A 22,182-nucleotide genomic window follows, 5' to 3' on the forward strand; every position below is an offset into this window, starting at 1 on the left:
GACGTCTCCGGCCCCTGCCGCACTTCCCTCCTCCGCCCAGATGGTGGTGCGGCGAGCTCTGCGCGACTTCGTTGGTTTGGAGAGCTGTGAGAAGCAGACCAGGGACGCCATGCTGAACTTCAGCTTCTACCTCACCATCGGGGACATGGACGAGGCCTTCAGAGCCATCAAACTCATCAAGAGGTGCGCACACACACACACAGTGTAGTTAAGTGCCTTAACATGAAGCCACCATCACCATGCTTCATTACACACAATCCCAGTTAAGTCCACTTCAGTTCATACCAACGTGGAACACTTCAAGGGGGTAAAAACCTATGTACAGTATACAAAATAATAATATTTAATCATTTTGCATGTTAAATATTGTAAATGATTTTCTCTCTCACACTTACACACACATGTCTACATGCAAGTCACTGTGGCACCGATGCCATTGTCCTGCACTGAATAGCTGAATGTTTGAGGTTCTTCTCATCTGTGTGTGTGTGTGTGTGAGTGTGAGAGACGTGTACCTTCCTGCACCATACTGTAGACTAGAATAACGCATTTCCTATGTTGCCTGTGCACAGCAGACGTGCAGACGGGCACATGCCTGCTACACACACGTACAAAGAGAGTCCCAATGTGTGTGTGTGTGTGTGTGTGTGTGTGTGTGTGTGGAAGGGAGGAGTGTCATTAGGAAATCTTATACACTGATGAACAGATAAACTGAATGACACAATTCCCTGGAACTCAGTTCACAATGCTTGAAAGACAGAAATAAAAAGCAGACGCTTTTCTCAACACGCACAGTATGGACGGGAAATCTCCTCAACCACCACTAGTGTGTAGCATCCATGGCAGCCCTAGTGCTCCAGAACTCACACCACACACCAGCTATTAGTGGAGAGGAGAGAGTGATGTAGTCAATTCAGAGATGGGGGTTATCAGGGGGCCATGATAGAGAAGGGTCAATGGGGGAATTTCTCCAGGACCCCGGGGTTATACCCCTACTCTTTACAATAAGTGTCCTGGGATTGTTAATGACCACAGAGAGTCAGGACCTCGGTTTAACGTCTCATCCGAAATGCAGTGCTGTTTTTACAGTATAGTGTCCCCGTCACTGTACTGGGGCATTAGAACTCCACACAGAACACAGGGTGAGCGCCCCCTGCTGACCTCACTAATACCACTTCCAGCAGCAACCTTATGTTTCCCCAGGAGTTCTTCCATGCAGATACTGTTCACACTCAACCTATCTGAGTGTTTATCTTCAGTGGGGAACCAGGCGAGAACTGTTGACTTGGATTTGTGCTTTGGGCCGTTATCGTGCTGGACTGTGACTTTGTTTTTCATCTTCAGCTGTCTAAGAGAGGGCTTCATGATAAGCTACCAATGATTCTGTCTATCTTGACTAGAGACCCAGTTCCATCTGAAGAAAAGCAGAACCACAGCATGATGTTGCCCCACCATGCTTCACCGTGGGTTTGGTGCTTGTTGGGTGATGCTTCAGGTGAACCACTTTTAGTGCTATGCCCAGTAAGTTCTACCTTGGCCTCATCAACAATTTTGCCACATGGCTTGGGGTGACTGTATGTATGTTTTGGCTTTGGTCTAGCGCTCCTGCCCCATAGCTGAAACATCTGAATAATACAAGAGAATGTAGAGAGTGACCGGTACTTCCCAGATGTTCCTGCAGCTCCTTTCATCTTCTTGTAGGTCTCTTGGAATTCTCCCTGATAAGTTTTCTCCTCGTCCTTTCGTCAGTTTTGGAGGGACGTCCTGTTCTTGGTGATGTCACTCTGGTGCCTCATTTTCTCCAGCACACTTAAAATGACAATCTGCACTAATAATGTTGAATTTGTTACCTGTCTTACCTATTTTGTTTAAAATGGCATTCGATATCAGTTCTGTTTTGGTTTATATAAACATTTTATAAAATAATGAAAAGTTTGCTAATAATGATATGGCATAATGATATGGCGTAATGATATGGCGTAATGATACGCTGTAATGACACGCTGTAATGACACGCTGTAATGATACGCTGTAATGATATGGCGTAATGATACAGTGTAATGATACAGCGTAATGATTCTGTGTAATGATGTGGCGTAATGATACGGCGTAATTATAGTGTAATGATGTGGCGTAATGATGTGGCGTAATGACAGTGTAATGATACGGCGTAATTATAGTGTAATGATGTGGCGTAATGATGTGGTGTAATGATGCTATAATGATAGTGTAATGATATGGTGTAATGATACGGCATAATGATATGGCTTAATGATAGTGTAATGATACGGCGTAATGATACGGCGTAATGATACGGCGTAATGATGTGGCGTAATGATACGGTGTAATGATACGGTGTAATGATATGGTGTAATGATGCGGCGTAATGATAGTGTAATGATACGGCGTAATGATATGGTGTAATGATGCGGCGTAATGATATGGCGTAATGATGTGGCGTAATGATAGTGTAATGATACGGTGTAATGATACGGCGTAATGATAGTATAATGATAGTGTAATGATACGGCGTAATGATAGTGTAATGATATGGCGTAATGATGTGGTGTAATGATACGGCGTAATGATACGACGTAATGATACGGCGTAATGATGTGGCGTAATGATAGTGTAATGATACGGTGTAATGATAGTGTAATGATATGGCGTAATGATACGGCGTAATGATAGTGTAATGATACGGCGTAATGATACGGCGTAATGATACGGCGTAATGATGCGGCGTAATGATAGTGTAATGATACGGTGTAATGATACGCCGTAATGATACGGCGTAATGATAGTGTAATGATACAGCGTAATGATATGGTGTAATGATGCGGCGTAATTATATGGCGTAATGATGTGGCGTAATGATAGTGTAATGATACGGTGTAATGATACGGCGTAATGATAGTATAATGATAGTGTAATGATACGGCGTAATGATAGTGTAATGATATGGCGTAATGATGTGGTGTAATGATACGGCGTAATGATACGGCGTAATGATGCGGCGTAATGATAGTGTAATGATACGGTGTAATGATACGCCGTAATGATACGGCGTAATGATAGTGTAATGATACGGCGTAATGATATGGTGTAATGATGCGGCGTAATGATATGGCGTAATGATGTGGCGTAATGATAGTGTAATGATACGGTGTAATGATACGGCGTAATGATAGTATAATGATAGTGTAATGATACGGCGTAATGATAGTGTAATGATATGGCGTAATGATGTGGTGTAATGATACGGCGTAATGATACGACGTAATGATACGGCGTAATGATGTGGCGTAATGATAGTGTAATGATACGGCGTAATGATAGTGTAATGATATGGCGTAATGATACGGCGTAATGATAGTGTAATGATACGGCGTAATGATACGGCGTAATGATGCGGCGTAATGATAGTGTAATGATACGGTGTAATGATACGCCGTAATGATACGGCGTAATGATAGTGTAATGATATGGCGTAATGATGTGGTGTAATGATACGGCGTAATGATACGACGTAATGATACGACGTAATGATACGGCGTAATGATGTGGCGTAATGATAGTGTAATGATACGGCGTAATGATAGTGTAATGATACGGCGTAATGATAGTGTAATGATACGGCGTAATAATACGGCGTAATGATACGGCGTAATGATACGGTGTAATTATATGGTGTAATAATGGTATAATGATAGTGTAACTAGCGACACAACATCAAGTGTTCTGTAAGTTTTGTTCAACAATTCTGTGAAGTAAAATAAATAGTAAAGCAAAGCCGATGATGCGTTTTGTTAAATATCCGTTTTTAACATTTCTGACTTCTTCTGCTGAAAACAGTTCCCCTCAAGTCTCCTATAGCTGTGTAACAAAGCAACAACGTCACGTTATAACACTGAAATGGAAACAAACATCACAGATCATGTTTTTTCCTCATAGTTACTGTGTGTGTATGTGTGTGTGTGTGTGTGTTAGAAGAAAGGGATAAAGAACAGGATTTAACACAGGTGATGACAGCTTTAGGGTGAGCAGCTATTGATTATATGGCGTAATGATGTGGCGTAATGATAGTGTAATGATACGGTGTAATGATACGGCGTAATGATAGTATAATGATAGTGTAATGATACGGCGTAATGATAGTGTAATGATATGGCGTAATGATGTGGTGTAATGATACGGCGTAATGATACGACGTAATGATACGGCGTAATGATGTGGCGTAATGATAGTGTAATGATACGGCGTAATGATAGTGTAATGATATGGCGTAATGATACGGCGTAATGATAGTGTAATGATACGGCGTAATGATACGGCGTAATGATGCGGCGTAATGATAGTGTAATGATACGGTGTAATGATACGCCGTAATGATACGGCGTAATGATAGTGTAATGATATGGCGTAATGATGTGGTGTAATGATACGGCGTAATGATACGACGTAATGATACGACGTAATGATACGGCGTAATGATGTGGCGTAATGATAGTGTAATGATACGGCGTAATGATAGTGTAATGATACGGCGTAATGATAGTGTAATGATACGGCGTAATAATACGGCGTAATGATACGGCGTAATGATACGGTGTAATTATATGGTGTAATAATGGTATAATGATAGTGTAACTAGCGACACAACATCAAGTGTTCTGTAAGTTTTGTTCAACAATTCTGTGAAGTAAAATAAATAGTAAAGCAAAGCCGATGATGCGTTTTGTTAAATATCCGTTTTTAACATTTCTGACTTCTTCTGCTGAAAACAGTTCCCCTCAAGTCTCCTATAGCTGTGTAACAAAGCAACAACGTCACGTTATAACACTGAAATGGAAACAAACATCACAGATCATGTTTTTTCCTCATAGTTACTGTGTGTGTATGTGTGTGTGTGTGTGTGTTAGAAGAAAGGGATAAAGAACAGGATTTAACACAGGTGATGACAGCTTTAGGGTGAGCAGCTATTGATGGCTATTTTCAGCACACACACACACACACACACACACACACACACACACACACACACAGAGGGAACTATTGTGCTGGTTCCTGCACAAGTGACACATCGCAAGTTGTATCACTGGTTATCCAAATCCTTCCTGGTCCTGACCTCCGACCTTTCACCTCTAATAGAACTCAAATAAGTCTGATCTTGTTTCAGTTTTAAACAGGCAGAAACACACACAATCACCAGTCTCAGACAGAAAACAGATGTAATACAGTTTATTATTATTATTATTATTATTATTTTCATTGTATTATTATTATTATTATTATTATTATTATTATTTTAATACTGTGTCATTACTAAGGAGTATTTAGTCCTGATCAGGCTAAAGGTGACTGGGCGTATAGAGTGCCGGTGTATACATGTGATATTATCTTGATTAAAATTCTATAATATACTCAACACAACTCTATAGAGTTAAATACAGGTACCATAAGCCGACTAGTGATGAGACGCCTCCCTCCCTCTCTGCCTCTACATTACTGACCTTCTGTAAAGATCTACACTCTGTTAGTGATCTCCTACAGTGGACAAGGAAGTGTTAGAAACCACACCACTGACTTCACACACTCTTTTTGGTACCAAATTATAAATGATAAATTCCTTCCTAAATCTGAATTATTGTCTACACACAGTACTGTGTGTGTGTGTGTGTGTGTGTGTGTGTGTGTGTATAAACACTGTGTGAGTGTAGAGATAAGATTAAAGTCAAGATCCAGCTTGATTTGTGATCAAGTTATACAGTGTAATGCGGTCACTTCAGCTGTCCTGGTGCTGTGTGTGTGTGTGTGTGTGTGAGAGAGAGAGAGAGAGAGAGAGAGAGAGAGAAGCAGTGTTGATATACAGTATATCTGTGAAGAAGCTCAGCTAGCATTCAGGATAAGATCAGAGTCTCTCCAGAGTTCAGTTCAGTCCACATGGTGTTTTCTCAAGAACGACTCCAGCGACGGTTCCACGTCATGAGCAAGGTCCTCCTGATTTGTGTGTGTGTGTGTGTGTCTGCCTGCTTGATATGTTTTAGCCTCTGCTCACACTAGAAGGCCACATTTGTGTGATTTGTGTTCTACATTGTCCTCTGGTAAGAACTGTTACTATCCAAAATCGTTATAATTTATAAATATTATATACTGCATAAGTTATGTAAGTAATAAACACTGTGTGTGTGTGTGTGTGTGTGAGTGTGTGAGTGACGGTGTGTTGTGATGAAGCAAAGTTACTCTTACCACCCCAGAGTACTTTATTTTCCTATAACAGAACATCCAAGTGTTTTATTAGAGTTTTTACCCGTTTATAGTTACATGTAATGTTCCTGTTCTCATTTGCGTTATAGCAGCTGTAAACAGTCGTTCCCTCACCGGCCCTCTCTTTATTCTCTCTCTTTATTCTCTCTCTTTAGAAGTGTACTTTAGAACTCCTCTGTCCTGAGGATGTGGGAAAACTTAAAGTTACAGCTTTACCTCTGACTGTCACAAAACTTCTGACACTGGAGACTCCTTCCTTACATGTTACAGAAACATTTCCATACCCGGGAATAACTTTGGAAGTAAACTTCACCATAACAACGATTTTAAATCTGTTTATGTGGAGCGTCCGCTGTACACGTCCCTGTATATCAAGATGCTGTTGCTATAGCAACAATAGCGCATTAGGCCGAGCGCATTAATATAAACCTCCGATGTGTTCGAGCTGCTGTTATAGAGAATTAATCAGCACCTTCTCACCAATCAGAATCCAGAACTCAGCTGCGCTGTGGGATAAATAATGTTAGCTAGTAATATGTCTTGTATCTTTTTAAAAGTTTTAAATTCAAGCAGGTGTGTGTGTGTGTGTGTGTGGGGGGGGGGGGGGGTCAGTCTCAAGAGCTCCACATTGTCTTTGAAGTCCTCTCGCTCGTGTGTCAGCACGGTGACTCCACGTATTCATTGTCCATGCGTGGTGTGAAGTTCATGGCGAGTGATCGGCTGATGACGATGACGGGCGGTTCCGTGCAGTCGTCACGGCGATGCAGAATGTTCCAGATCAGCATGGCGGCGGCCAGCGTGGCCAACAGACACGCAGCAATGTTCATGTAGCACGAGTACGACAGGTGTGTGTACGGCCCGATCCTGTAGAACGACACCAGGCCGATCACCAGCACGAAACCTGCAACACACACACAGCAAGAGTGTGTTTATACAGAGCTGATGTGTAGGGGTCAGGTGTGAGACACAGAGAGAGAGAGTGAGACAGTCAGAGAGACAAAGAGTGAGACAGAGAGAGAGAGAGAGAGAGATTGTTGAACCAGTGAAGGAATCTGAAGTCAGTCACATTAGTACACTTCCAGGTGTTTGAGTGTACAGATGTTTATCCTCGTCTTAATGATAGACGTCTCTATTCTACCTCTACCGCTATTCTCTCTATTCTACCTCTACCTCTATTCTACCTCTATCTCTATTCTACCTCTACCTCTATTCCACCTCTACCTTTAGTTATATTCTACCTCTACCGCTATTCTCTCTATTCTACCTCTACCTCTATTCTACCTCTATCTCTATTCTACTTCTACCTCTATTCCACCTCTACCTTTAGCTATATTCTACCTCTATTCTATCTCTATTCTACCTCTACCCCTTTTCTACCTCTACCTCTATTGTGTTGTTATTTTCTGTTCTGGTGTTTCTATTCTATTACTTTGTTACGTTACTTTTCCATTAGTTTCTATTATTTTCTGTTTTGTTCTGTCTATTCTACTCTTCCTGTCTTTATTAATCTATTAGATGTGTGTGTGTGTGTGTGTGTGTGTGTGTGTGTGTGTGTGTAATTTCAGCATGGCTGTATAAACATTTCCCCTCTGACCCAAAGTTTCTCATAACCCAATGTATTTTTGTCCTGCTTTCTTAATCACGTCACTGTTCCTCTCCATGGAAGCAGTTAGAATGAATCTGATTGGCTGAGTGGGCTTGATTAACATTACACTAAGGGCACTGACCCCGCCCCCTTCCTCACAGTCAGAGGGAAGTATGTTATTAATAATCCCTGTTCCGAGAAACCCAGTGACCGCCCATTACACAGTGTGTCTGTTCCAATATAAACATCTCTCTCCTTCTCTGTCTCTCTCTCTCTCTCTCTCTCTCTCTCTCTCTCTCTCTGTCTGTCTCTCTCTATCGCTCTCTCTCTCTCTCTGTGTGTCTCTCGTTCTCTCTGTCTCTCTCTCTCTCTGTCTCTCTGTGCGTTTCTCTGTCTCTGTCTCTCGCTCTCTTGCTCTCTCTGTTTCTCTCTGTCTTTCTGTTTCTGTCTTTTTTTGGTGTGCTGCAATCTCACTTGTTTCCTTCCACTCTCTTCCATTCATCCTTCCTTCCTTCCACCCCTCCCATGCAACCTAACCTGAGTAACACACACACACACACACACTCTCCAGACCAGTCTGTGTGTGTTCTTCCTTACACATTTCCTTTCCATTGAATTTGTGTCTTATTCTCAGTAACATGCAAAGGCTGTTCATGACCTCTCTCTCCCTCTGTCTCTCTCTCTCTCTCTCTCTCTCTCTCTCTCTGTCTCTCTCTCTCTCTCTCTCTCTCTATTTCTACTGTTCAAAGTAAAATACATATGGAATTAAAGAATTAGAGAAGAAAAACGCTCTGAAACTGAAACAGTGACCTCAGAGGCAAAAATGTAACCTGGTCTTCAAATACACAGCGTTCTTCATTAACATCCGCTGCCAGAGTTTTCATTTACATTTTCAAACTTCGCGTTCATGTTCTGCAAGTTTACATTCACCATTCTGGAATAAATCTCACATGTAGGCAGGGCTTAACAATGATTTACTCTCATTGGCTAGTGAGATTTGGATTGACAGCTCCATGACCTGCTGAGGAGGAGGAGGATGATGATGATGATGCTGATGCTCCATGCTGCTCCTGAGAGCTCATCTCAAACCTCAAGTATTAATTACAACGTAATATACTAACTCAGTAATCAAGTCATTTCCACTACAAAGTACAAACACTATAACTGTACGGAGAACCACAAAAAACAGTCTCTACCTCCTGTTCAGGGAGCTGTCCATTTAAATCTCACTAGCTTTTGAGAGTAAAGCACTGTTAAGCCCCGCCCACATGTGAGATGTGTGCCAGAATGGCGAACGTAAACTTGTGAAACGTTCGAAAGCGTAAATGAAAGCTCATGTGCCATGGTTAGGGAAAAGGAAGCTTAGAAAAATGTTAATAAAGAACGCTGTGTATTTGAAGACTGTGTCACGTTTTTGCCGCTGAGTTCACTGTTCCGGTTTCAGAGCGTTTTTCTTCTCTCGTTGTATATTTGTCTTCGTTTTTTTCTGTAAACACGCCATGATCTTTACAGACACTTGCACTTACGGATTCAGACTAAAATCCCAGAGTATATAAACACTCCGTCATAATTACATGACACACCTCCACATGGAAAACTAATCCCATCTGAGTATTAGCATCTAGCGTTTTCGGTCAGGACTCAGCAAGGTTTCGGTATCATCCGTTTGGTTTGGGTATTTTTCACTAAAAATTGGATGAGCTTGGATATTTATTTCCGTGAGAAAAGGCCAAGGCTTCTCACAAATGCATGGCCACGCCCTGACATCAAAAGATAATGGACTCGGATCTGAGAATTTCCAGGGAAAGCACCGTTGTCCCGCTCTTCCCAGAAGGGGTGACATTGGGATTTTAATGACCGTGTTATTCATATCAAACGCAATCTACAGCTCCCAAACTGTTGGTTAAAGCTACAGAAAGTAATCATTATGAATAAATGCAGCAGTTAACAGGCCCAGGAGGCATTTGAACACCAGCTGGAGAAACTGGCGACTGGCCACGTATCAACAATTACACTTATTCATGCTGTCGATTAAAATGACCGTACATACAGGGTTTAACATTACATAAGCAGCCGTGTAAGGTGTGCTGGCTTTCTGTGTGTTGGAGATGCACGTGTTGACGTCACACTCCCAGGTGAGCACACAGGTCGGTGTTGGCTTTGAGTCTGTAGTCCATACGTGTACAGGATACAGAAGATGTATACGAGCTCAGACTTGTCTCTGGATACACAGGGTCCTTTTGTAGATCGTCAACACTAAAAACTATAACGTTAATGATTATATGGTTCATCCACGCTTCTGCTGCGTGTGGAGTGTGAGGAATGTCTCATTTCATTAATGTGAGAGGAGTACAGATAAACTCACACACACCTAATAATAGCTGAATATAAGAGGTCAATAGTCATTAATAATCACGCTCAGTACTGTCTCTGTACGTGTGTGTGTGTGTGTATGTGTGTTCTGTGACTTTATGTAAACACAGACAGTAAGGAGGACAGTTAATCAGAGCTACTGTTACCCCACCCTGCACACACACACACACACACTGAGGTTTTGGAGCCTTGTAGTCTTGTCTTGGTTAAACATCCTCTTGCATCCGTATCTACATTACAGCCTGTCTCCTGCGTGCGCACACACACACACACACACACACACACACACACACACACACACACATATACAGTGGTGTTACTATCTTTGTGAGGACCTTCCTATGACACACAGTGGAAGCCAAAAGTTTACATACACCAGGCTCCACACAATTACATTTCCGTTGGCGAGTCGATTAGGGCGTCTGCTTCGTTCATATCAGAGGTCATTTTAAACCAGTCAATTAGAGAGAGACTTATTTCAGATTTATTTCCTGAACGTTTACATACACCAAATTGTCAGCCTCTTTAAACAGTCTGGAAGATTCCAGAAATGTTCTGAGGTTCTCATGGCCAGTCTTAACTCGTAGTTCAGTGGGAGTGCCGTTACACCTGTGGCTGTAAAAGGGCCTTCCTTTAGAGCCAGTGCCTTTTTACTCTTGATACCATGTTAAAAAATCCAAACACCTCAGGCAGGACCTTGGATTTAAAAAAACTATGGACCTCCACAAGCCCATTTCCTCCTTAGGAGCAATTTCTTTACAACCGAACTTGTCATGAGAACAACTGTATACAAACACACACACACACTGCATCGTTCACGGAGAGGCAAAATGAACTTCAAGCTTCAACAGAAACTCGACAACATCAAAAGTACTGGTGAAAGAGTCGGAGGTATCAAGTACCAAAGTATGTACATCCACCATTAAGAGAGTCCTACATCACCATGAACTGCTACACCAAGACTGAAGTGTGCAGGTGACCAGGATGAAGACCTGTCCTTCTGGTGGACAAAAATTGAACGGTTTAATATGTATGGGGGGAAAATGGTGAGGCTTTAAATCCGAAGAACACCATCCCAACTGTGAAGCATGTGGGTGGCGGCATCATGATGTTTTTTGTTGTTAGAAAGGGGATGGCATCACGAAGAAGGAGAATTACCTAGAAATACTGGGTGTAACAGGGTCTTTCAGCAGGAGAATGATCCTAAACAAACCGCCAGCTCTGTAACAGAATGGCTTAAAGACAACAACGTGAAAGTACTGGCGTGATCATCACAAAGCCCTGACCTGAACCCCTGACCTGAACCCCTGACCTGAACCCCTGACCTGATCCCCAGACCTGAACCCCAGAGAAAACCTGTGGACTGAACTGAGAAGGAGTGTCTGCGTGAGAAGGCCCTCAAATAATAATAACAAACACACATATATACACACACACACTCATATTAATGCACACACACACACACATGCAGAAACACACACAGTCACATTAACACACTCATAAGATGCACAGACACATACAAATTCACTCACATTAACACACACACAAATGACATAACATAAACACAGACACACAGGTTAGGTCCTAATCATTTCTGGCTGTAGTGTGTGTGTGTGTGTGTGTGTGTGTGTCGCTGCTCCTCTCCTTCCTCTGTGATGTGTTTTTTACATAACAGGTAGTGGCAGGCATTTCCCTCAGCAGAACAGGGATATCCTGGCGCCTGCCTGACGCTAACACACACTCGCCACGGCTAAATATAACACACACACACAATAATACAGCGATACACTGCCAGTCTATTCAAAGTCTCACAATAAACAACAAAACTCAACAAAGGATTTGGCTGTTAATGAAGTGCTGCAGGTACAAAACTGTAAACAGGCAATTCAGCGTCTTTTATAACACACACACACACACACACACACACACACACTATAGCAGCTATAAACAGTCGTTCGCACACTACTTTTTTCTCTCTCTTCAAGTCAATAAGACGCAGCTTGTGTAAAGCGTAAACTCCTCTGTCGGAAAACTTACAAAGCCCTGACACTGGAGACTCCTTCCAAATGCTAAATAAATCTCCTTACACGTCACCATATCAAACAATGTGGAGCGTCCGCTGTACATGTCCCTGCGAATGAGCTGTTACTATGGAAACGATACCGTATTAGACCGAGCGCGTTAATATAAAGCTGTGATGTGCAGCTGCGCTACTGTCAGAGCCGCTGTTTTAGAAAACTAATCAACGCCTTCTGACCAATCAGAATCCAGAACTCTACAGAGCTGTGGGATGAACTGTGTTCTGTACCAGCAACGTTTATCGGAAGACACTTACATTATATAAAGTGAATGCATGTTGAGTGTAATCACATTGATCTAGATCTTCTCATTATGAAATTATTATTTTTTTATTATTATTATTATTTATAGATATTTTTCAGAATTTCAAGCTTGAGTTTAGATATTTTTTTATAGAAACAAATACTTGAATGAATACAACGCAGTATGTATTATTATCTGCTAATTTCGAGCTTTACATTAGAAATAGGTTTTAAAAATACATTACAGTCAATAACTCTTTTTAGGATATATTCATTTTCTAATTCTGTAGAAATGAGGCAGGATCTATATTGAGGCGTTTTGATTAAGGGCTCTTTGGGAGTCCTGGGATTTGAACTCGCATCCTTCTGAAGTAGCGTTCGAGCAGAAGCTTAATTAACCCCTGCACCAGCGCTGCACAGTGAGCTCGCATTTCTTTAGCATCAGCTTCATCGCACTTTGCATCCTGTACATGTGAGCACACTGATAAAGCATTGAAATTGAAGGTGTGTGATTGGTGTCGAGTCTCTCGAAGAATGCTAGGTTTGATGTGATGACCTTGAGCTCGTCTCCAGCAGTGATCTCTTCCTCTCTGTCCACTTCCTGTCTGAGGTGTGTGTGTGTGTGAGAGAGAGAGCGAGAGTGCTTCCTGCTCTTTAATTCTTACAGAATTCAAAGCATGTGATCAGCCCACACTTGTGTGTGTTCTGTCCTGAGCTGAGACTAGAGTGCGAAGTGTTTGGTGTGTGTGTGTTTGAGTGCTAGGTAGGGCTGGACGTTATGAGAAAAATATCACATCATGATACTTGACATTTCTACGATACATGATGCGTATCACGATATATCATTTAGCTAACAAACTGTCTGCAAAACAGCAAAATAAACGTAAACCCGTTAAACTTAAACAGATTTTTGACTAAACTTTTCTTTAATACCTACAAAGATGAAGAAGATTACGTTGGTTTTTTTTTTTATTACATCAAATCTACAGCATCCATTCAGTACCATTTAATTAAATAAATAAAAGTAAAAAAAAATCTCCATACCAACGATATTTCAGAAAAGTGTATCATGTAATCGTTTATCGTAATATCCATATTATACAGATATATCACCCAGCCCTAGTGCTAGGTTGGTCCGTTTGAGCCTAGCTGGTGTTAAATCTCTTGAAGCGTGCTATATGTAAGGTCAGAATTCCTGTCCAGCATCGCTTTGAAGCTCTCACTTGGTAACCATGGCAATGCTTAGCACAGCTACAGTAGCATAGAAAATATTTCACCCTGAACGAATTAAAACTCTATCACCAGTGAATATTTACTGATCACTCACCCTACTGAAGTAAAACAACTATAACAGCACTTCGTCATGCTAGGTGATATTCGATATCATCATCAGTATTTTGAAGAAGAAATTCACATTACACGCTCATTTTAGGTTTATATGTCAAATAAATTTGCTATCTGAGGCAGTGCATTGTGGGACGGTTGTAGAATGACATCACCTCGTGATAAAGTAATAGACGAGCCTTTGAGGTATCTGAGGAGACTCGGGCGGGAGGAAGGGCACGAGGTTGTGATAAAGAACGGTTCTGTTTGATGAGTGTGTGTACTCACTGGCCAGCTGAAAAAGGGCAGCGATGGCCTCCTCCCACCAAGGGGAATCCTGGGTAATGCAGTTTATCTTCAGAGTCCCCAGCAGGAAGATGAGCTGGCCCACCGTGAGAGACACCGTCGCCATCAGGTTACACGCTCGCATCATGTCGAACTGAACTGAGGCCAGAAACAGAAAGCGTTAAGTTTAATCAGTTCTTATGTAAATAATGAACACTGAGTGTGTTCCTGTTATAGAAAATACTGAAAAATACTGAGTGATCATCTTTTTATTTATTAGTGAATGATGCGTCACACTCTCTATCTGTTTATACTTACATTTACTGTAGTAACGAATTCGTTCCTGTTCTTACTTACCTTAGAGCAGCTATAAACACTCGTTCCCTCACCATCCCTCTCTTTATTCCCTCTCTCTTCATTCCCTCTCTCTTCATTCCCTCTCTCTTCATTCCCTCTTTCTATTCTCTCTCTTCATTCCCTCTCTTCATTCCCTCTCTCTTCATTCCCTCTCTCTTCATTCCCTCTTTCTATTCTCTTTCTTCATTCCCTCTCTTCATTCCCTCTCTCTTCATTCCCTCTCTCTATTCTCTCTCTTCATTCCCTCTCTTTATTCTCTCTCTTCATTCTCTCTTTCTCTATTCCCTCTCTTTATTCCCTCTCTCTTCATTCCCTCTCTCTTCATTCCCTCTCTCTTCATTCCCTCTTTCTATTCCCTCTCTTCATTCCCTCTCTTCATTCCCTCTCTCTTCATTCCCTCTCTCTTCATTCCCTCTCTCTATTCTCTCTCTTCATTCCCTCTCTTTATTCTCTCTCTTCATTCTCTCTTTCTCTATTCCCTCTCTTTATTCCCTCTCTCTTTATTCCCTCTCTTTATTCCCTCTCTCTTCATTCTCTCTCTTCATTCTCTCTCTTCATTCTCTCTCTCTTTATTCCCTCCCTTCATTCTTTCTCTTCATTCTCTCTCTATTCCCTCTCTTTATTCCCTCTCTCTATTCTCTCACTTTATTCCCTCTCTTTATTCCCTCTCTTCATTCCCTCTCTTTATTCCCTCTCTCTTTATTCCCTCTCTCTATTCCCTCTTTATTCCTTCTCTCTATTCTCTCACTTTATTCCCTCTCTTTATTCCCTCTCTTCATTCCCTCTCTTTATTCCCTCTCTCTTTATTCCCTCTCTCTATTCTCTCTCTTTATTCCCTCTCTTTATTCTCTCTCTCCAAGTTAATAAGACAAAAATCATGTTACAGAGAAACAGTAAAGAAGTGTAAACTCTGTGATGAAGATGTGGGAAAACTTAAAGTTACAGTGTTACCTCTGACTGTTACACAGCGCTGACACTGGAGACTCCTTACAGAAAACATCACCGTATTTATAATATGCACACGTGTGAATGAGCTGTTGCTATAGAAACAACAACGTATTAGAACGAGCTTTAATATAAAGCTGCAGCTGCGCTACTGTCAGAGCTGCTGTTCTAGAAAACTAATCAACGCCTTCTGACCAATCACAACAGCGCTGGACATGCTTAATAAGAATAAGATGATACTAGTCTCTATAAGTGTTTTTGTTTTTTTTTGTTTGTTTTTTGCTTGATAATTTTTAAGAATAAAACTGATGACCAAGCAAATGTTTAGCAGTAAATGTGTTATAACAAATAAAGTGTACCTGATTTTATAAAACATTTGCACGAATTTGGAAAAACAAAGCCGATACAATTGAATTTGATTTGATTTGCTATGAACACCAGCCCCGCCCCTAAGCACACCTTCATAATTGAAACTAGTTTTAATGGATTTGTGCGAATTGGTGAAAAATGGTGAGTGTGAGATCACATCGAAATAAAGTTAACGCTGCACTACAAAACATTCCATCTTAAATATCTTCAATATAGTCAAAATGATCTAGTGTTTCTTTTAAGATTTCAATAAACTAAATATAAGTTTATGAAACCCATTTCGAGATATTTCTAGACTTTCTGTTGGCAGATAATTTTGCTAATTTTAAGCACTTATTTCTAGAAAGAAGCAAAATTCCCCAACAATAGAATAAGAAAATTTTAACTTTGAAATTAGTAGGAAAATGTCAGAAAATTATTGCTTTACTGTAATCTTATAATAGAAAATACTGCATAATGTTGACTATATTGAAGATCTTTTCACTTGCTAAGACATCAGTGTTTGCAGTGTGTAAAGTGTATTGTATTTTGGCACAAATGGAGAGCTGGAGCTAAATAGGTTAAAACTCACTCCTGATCAAAAACAGTCTAATAGATTCAACATGATGAGATCAGACTACTAGCCATTAAAACGTTCAGGATCGTGAGCAGGTCTTATTTTCTTCTGAATTTTAAGTTCCTCATAATAACGAGGGAGGATTTGGGAATTTCAGGGACATTCATCTGGTCCAAACAAAGCGATTTATTTATTTAGAAAAGAATGAGTTGAAACACTCATTGAGGTTAGTGATAGTGTGTGTGTGTGTGTGTGTGTGTGTGTGTCCATGCATGTGTAAAGGATGTGAGTCACAGGATCCTGAGGTGTCCTGAGTCAGGTGTGTGTGTGTGTGTGTGAGAGAGAGAGAGAGAGAGAGAGAGAGAGAGAGAGGATCCTATGACAGATGTGACCTCCCACACACAGCTGTACCATGTGAGCATCACTTCCTGTCACCCACAATCCACTGTTCTGTCCTTCCTTTTCCCGTTTCTAAATTTGGACGGACACACGGATGTACCAGGCTCTGGGAGACTCAGGAGTGTATCCTCCATCTTTACACCAGACCTCTGAGTCAACACACTCCTGAGTACACACCCACACACACACACTCCTGTGTCAGTGTTTCTACAGTGATTTTTCTAAGTAACTGAAAGGCAGTGTGTTTGGTTCATTATGAGCATGCTCCTGAGATAAAGACTCACCGCTGCTGAGTTCTGGATTCTGATTGGTCAGAAGGTGTTGATATATTTTCTAGAACAGCAGCTCGGACAGTAGCGCAGGTTTATATTAATGCATTTGTTTTGCTACATAATGGTTTCTATAGTAACAGCTCATTCACAGCGATGTGTACAGCAGACACTCCATATAAATGGATTGTTTTCTGTAAAGAGACGTTTATGTAGCATTTATGAAAGGAGTCTCCAGTGTCAGTGCTTTGTATCAGTCAGAGGGAAAGCTTAAAGTAACTAAGTTTTCTGACATCTTCAGGACTTCATCTTTGTTGGGAAACTGCTGTGGAATAAGAGGAATAACACACACGGGGTCGTGCGGTTATAGGAAAACAGTCAACGTCTCGGTGTTAAGAGTAACTCACATCGAGCAGAGTGAAAACGAAGGCATTACGAGTTCGCTGTGTAGCATGTGAACAAATTATATGACGTCACAAACATTTGAGAAAATCATTGAGGAGATTCAGACAGGTTTCATTTCCCACACAGCAGGACTGGTGACCAAGCCGAGCAGAGCGCCGTGTTAGCATATTAGTGTTAGATTTGTGAGGAATGTAGAAACGGATGTCACTGGGGCAGCTAAAATCAGCACACCTATATGATCTAGTCATTCATAAAAATACTGGGACTGCATTGTTTGCTTTAAAAGGTTTCAGAGTGTAAAAGATTTTAAAAAGCTTGTTGCTGAATTGATTATTTATATTACAGTGTTAAACCATGTTTAAATCTGTGTGATGGTCTGAATGAGCTCGTGAGCTGTAGCGAAACAGGACCTTCACCTATATTCATCAAATCTTATGAAAAATTAATCTAAGTATCTCTTTATACCTCCTGTTTCATCTCTGCAAACATATTTAGTAGCCGAATATATTTATTTATACATATATATATATATATATATATATATATATATATATATATATCTTGCTTTGTATGTTACATAATAAAACAGCTTCATTTCCTTCTGCAGTCCGCATTTTCTATCCCTGATTCCTTGAGGTTTAAAGACGAGTGTTTGTGTTTAAAGGCGGTCGTCTAGACGCTATTATAAAACCCCGTCTCAGACACTTCTACTCAGTAAAAATCTTGGCGTGAAATAAACGCAGATGATTTGATCAATCTGAATGTGGAGCTCAGAAAATTTAACTCGAGTACCTGTGTAACACGACTCTGAATGCGAGGAACTTTCCTATGTTTGTGTATATATATATATATAAAATCCTTGGATTCAAGTCACTGACTCGGTCTGAATTCGGTCCTAAGTTGTGTAGAGGTGGAGGGTGGCCTGGTTCCCTACTAATGACAGGTGCTCAGTAAACCTCTGTTTGTTGTGTTAAGGCTGATTTATTGATCACAATTTCTTTAATTGAATACAGTGTAAGATACAGTGCACTGACTGGAGAATAAAGACAGAGTTCTGACACTCTGCTCAAGTCAGTACACACACTGTTTTGGACTTTTAGCTTTTAAAGAACCTTCTAGTGACTTCTAGTTATGAAAGAGCTTCATCATGTGTAAGTCAAAGCCAAAAAGTCAAATATACACATCGCTCTCGAATGTAGAAAATAAAGCAGTATGTTGTGTGTGAAGTTCGCTCCGTTGGATTCATACTGAAGCTACAACACGTTCTTCTCCACTGACCTGATACAGTATTGTGTGTATGTTATATTTTCTATTCTTATTGCACTTATTTTATTCTATTTTTAGCGCTAGAAGTTGGGTATGTAGTTGTTCCTCTTCAGACTTTAGGCCACACCCCCTACCTGAGTCTGACGCTGGTGTGCGGTGACACCAAACTCTGTGCTGATGAAGAAATGGAGCTATGGCCTTTTTTATCTACGTGACTTTGGGACATTTCACACATGCACATTTAGTACACCATGTTAAACTGGAGGCTATATGCCTCCATTATTTGTTAGTGACATTAGCATCGTAGCTCCAAGGCTTTAAAGAAATCTTTAAAACCAAAACAAACTTCAGACTCTCAGCTGTTCGACTACATTAGGGGGAAAGGAATGTTTTTGGAATGTTGAACAGTCACATGCTCAATGGTTTAGTTAATAGCAGTAATGCGCACACACACACACACACACACACACACACACACACACACAGACTCACGTTTGACGGTGTTGCGTGACTCCTGGTATCCCGCGAGGTCGGCTCCCCAGCCGAGGCTCTGGCACGGTGCGGTGGTGGCGAGTGTGTGTGGCGGCGTTTGTGTATCCTGTGTACACACCTTCCAGAGCCCCACGCTGCGTTTGCGGCCATCCTCCAGCGCCTGCAGAGCCCAGCCTGAGCCCAGTGCCGCCACCACGTTCAGCACCAGTGACACCAGCGCCACGGCAACGGCCACCAGCACCAGCCTGCCCGCGGCCATGCGCTCCAACACACACACACACACACACGTGCACGGAGTGAAACGGAGACTCGTACGCTGTAAAAGTGCTCAGCTAGAGAACATCTCCGCTCATTATGATTAGAGTGTGTGTCTGTGATTCGGGGGGTTTTAGGAGTTTCAGGAATCCTCAGCCTTCCTCCTCGCTCTCCGGGGCATCACACGCACTCGCGCTCCTCCCGATCAGCTTCACAGCCATCACACACACAAATACACAAGATCACGCGTCTGTCTCCGGTTTAAAACCTCCACTCCCAGATTCTCTTTAACTGCATTTGCGCACAGCTATGGATTGCTTTCTGTGATCAGATCTCTCTCTCTCTCTCTCTCTCTCTCCTTGTTCAGATCTCTCCTTCTTTGTGATCTGATCACTTTCTTTCTCCGTATACAGATCTCTCCTTCTCTGTGTTCAGATCTCTCTCTCCATGTTCAGATCTCTCTCTCCGTGGTTAGATCTCTCTCTGTGCTTGTACAGCTGTGTGTTGGGGCTTGCTGGAGGGGTTGGGGGCGTTTTTTTTCTTTTCCTCTCTGTTTCCCAGAGAGACAGGACAGGCTCTCTCTCTCTCTCTCTCTCCCCCTCTTTCGCTCTCTCTCTTGTTCTCTCTTCCTGTTCTGTTACTTGAAATATGAATGCACCTCAGTTTATCTGTCACCAAGTGTCTCTTTCTCTCTCTCTCTCTCTCTCTCCCTCTCTTTCTCTTTCTCTCTCTGTCTCTGTGACAAATATGTAACTCCAGCAACAGGATGCGTTTCCTGAGAGGGAAACAGACACAGTAAAGAACACAACACCCCTTCTATCTGTCTCTCTCTCTCTCTCTCTCTCTCTCTCTCTCTATGTTAATATAAGGTTGAGGGTTGAGTTGGTGTGCAGTACAGTATGTTGTATTTGGACACTTTTTACCCCTAAATGTTCTGCACACTTTTCTTCCTGCTCCAGCTCAGGGCCCCTAAAGATTCTGGGAATTTCCTGTTGCCTAACTTTAATAAACAGCCCACATCTGTATCTACTAAAAGAGAGAGAGAGAGAGAGAGAGAGAGAGCGAGCAAGGGGGATAAATAAAGACCAGATGGGTGTGGAATTTGGGGTCAGAGAAAGTATTAGTGATATGAGAAGCGAGAGAAATAAATGGAGAGCAATGTGAAGATTGTCATTGCTCTCCATCAAGATGGCTTGAATGTAACATAACTCAAAGAATAATCAAAGTCTAACATGGTCTAGGCTCAAAGCTACAATCCCCTCCGAAACTATTGGAACAACAATCAACCAGATCATTTGTTTTTGCTGTACGTAGACTGAAGAGAGAGTTTAGAATTTCAGCTTTTATTTCCTGGTATTTATAAGTAGGTGTTGAATGACATAGAACATAGCACATTTTGTATCAGATCACCCGATTTGTAGGCGAGCAAAAATATTGGAAGATGTGACTGACAGGTGTTTCTTGTTACCCAGGTGTGTCCTGTTAGATTGATTGCTTAAATAATAAATAGCTCTGAACATCTACTCTTGGTTTGAGCCTTCAGTTTCACCTGTCGAGATTGAATTTGTTGTTAAAAAGGATAAACCAACATGGAGATCAGAGAGCTGTCTGTAGGAGAAAAGCAAGCCATTTTGAAGGTGAGAAAAGAGGGAAAATCAATCAGAAGCATTGCACAAACACAACACAACAATTGCCAAGAAAACAATCTGGAATGTCCTGAAAAAGAAAGAAAGCACTGGTGTACTGAGCAACAGATACTGACTAGGTCGGCCAAGGAAAGCAGCAGGTTTCTAATGTTCTGTGTTTTATGTTGTTTAACACATCTAGTAAATACCAGGAAATAGAAGCTGAAATCCTAAACTCTCGTTTCATCTCCATCTTTTAATTTTTGGTGTATAGCACAAACAAATGAGTTAGCCTTGCTTTTCCAATCGTTTCAGTGGGGGCTGTATCTCACTAGGTATTCCAGTCCCTAACATTCTCCAAACATTTGACAGTGTTACAGTGTCCAAATTAGACTAGTCGTAATGTAAGAAAGAAACAATTGCATCATGTATTTGGTTCATAGGGAGTCATGGGAAATATGTCTTGGGTTTGTAGAGACTAGTGAAAATTTAGGTTGTATATTTTACAATAGATGAATGTACGAGGTACGATAAATGGCCATATGTGGTTCTTCCCTAAGCTGTTTCCACAAAGTTGGAATGTCTTTGTATGATGTAGCATTACAATTTCCCTTCATTGGAAAGCCTTCCCAGAAGAGTAGAGCTTAAAAGGGGGAATAAATCTGGAATAAGATTTTCAAGAAATACATAATGGTGTGATGTTCAGGTGTCCACAAACGTTTGGTCATATGGTTTATCTGCTGACATTTTGTTCCACATTGTGCAACCAAAACATCTTATGAGGAAAAATCCCTGAGATAGGGATTGGTGTAGAGTTGCTACTAAGAAGAATGCATGACTCTACCTGGGTTGTGTAAAATGCATCTCTAAAAACCTGTGTTTCCACTATTTCTCTCTGTCCCACCTGGCAAACCCAAGCAGTATCATTCTACAGCTCCGTTTTCTTTGTTTATTTATTGTGGTGTTAATAAGATGGATAAATGACCAACAAAGTCCAAATGAATCTCATCAGTGCTGGAAAAGATTTCTTTTCCAGAATTTTCTTTTTTCAGAATTCTTTTCTGGATTTCAACCCCCAGCACTGCCAAAC

General features: G+C 41.2%; 2 protein-coding genes across 3 annotated transcripts in view; one reads left to right on the plus strand and one right to left on the minus strand.

The window, feature by feature from the left end:
• The window catches only part of ift140 (intraflagellar transport 140 homolog (Chlamydomonas)), a 60,855-nt gene that overhangs the window by 20,810 nt on the left and 17,863 nt on the right, over window positions 1-22,182 (plus strand). For both annotated transcript variants that reach the window (XM_053637073.1, XM_053637082.1), the window contains one exon: window positions 1-183. This exon is cut by the window's left edge and continues 17 nt beyond it. In XM_053637073.1, the coding sequence (XP_053493048.1) occupies window positions 1-183 (183 nt within the window). The remainder of the gene's footprint in view (window positions 184-22,182) is intronic.
• Window positions 5,281-22,164, minus strand: tmem204 (transmembrane protein 204). The gene is made up of 3 exons (XM_053637220.1): window positions 19,213-22,164; window positions 14,158-14,313; window positions 5,281-7,168 (listed from the first exon to the last, which is right to left on the minus strand). The coding sequence occupies exons 1-3, from the start codon at window positions 19,469-19,471 to the stop codon at window positions 6,924-6,926; spliced, it is 660 nt and encodes a 219-aa protein (XP_053493195.1). The 5' UTR covers window positions 19,472-22,164; the 3' UTR covers window positions 5,281-6,923.

This window comes from Ictalurus furcatus, chromosome 1 (genome assembly GCF_023375685.1).
Source record: "Ictalurus furcatus strain D&B chromosome 1, Billie_1.0, whole genome shotgun sequence".
NCBI lineage: Eukaryota > Metazoa > Chordata > Actinopteri > Siluriformes > Ictaluridae > Ictalurus > Ictalurus furcatus.

What these genes read in the sequence shown, in the direction of transcription:
- tmem204 (XM_053637220.1), bottom strand. Translation starts at nt 19,471, where the DNA reads ATGGCCGCGGGCAGGCTGGTGCTGGTGGCCGTTGCCGTGGCGCTGGTG. An exon ending in GTCACGCAACACCGTCAAAC is followed by an intron (nt 14,314 to 19,212) that starts GTGAGTCTGTGT and finishes TTCTGGCCTCAG; the next exon opens with TTCAGTTCGACATGATGCGA. An exon ending in TGCCCTTTTTCAGCTGGCCA is followed by an intron (nt 7,169 to 14,157) that starts GTGAGTACACAC and finishes TGTGTGTTGCAG; the next exon opens with GTTTCGTGCTGGTGATCGGC.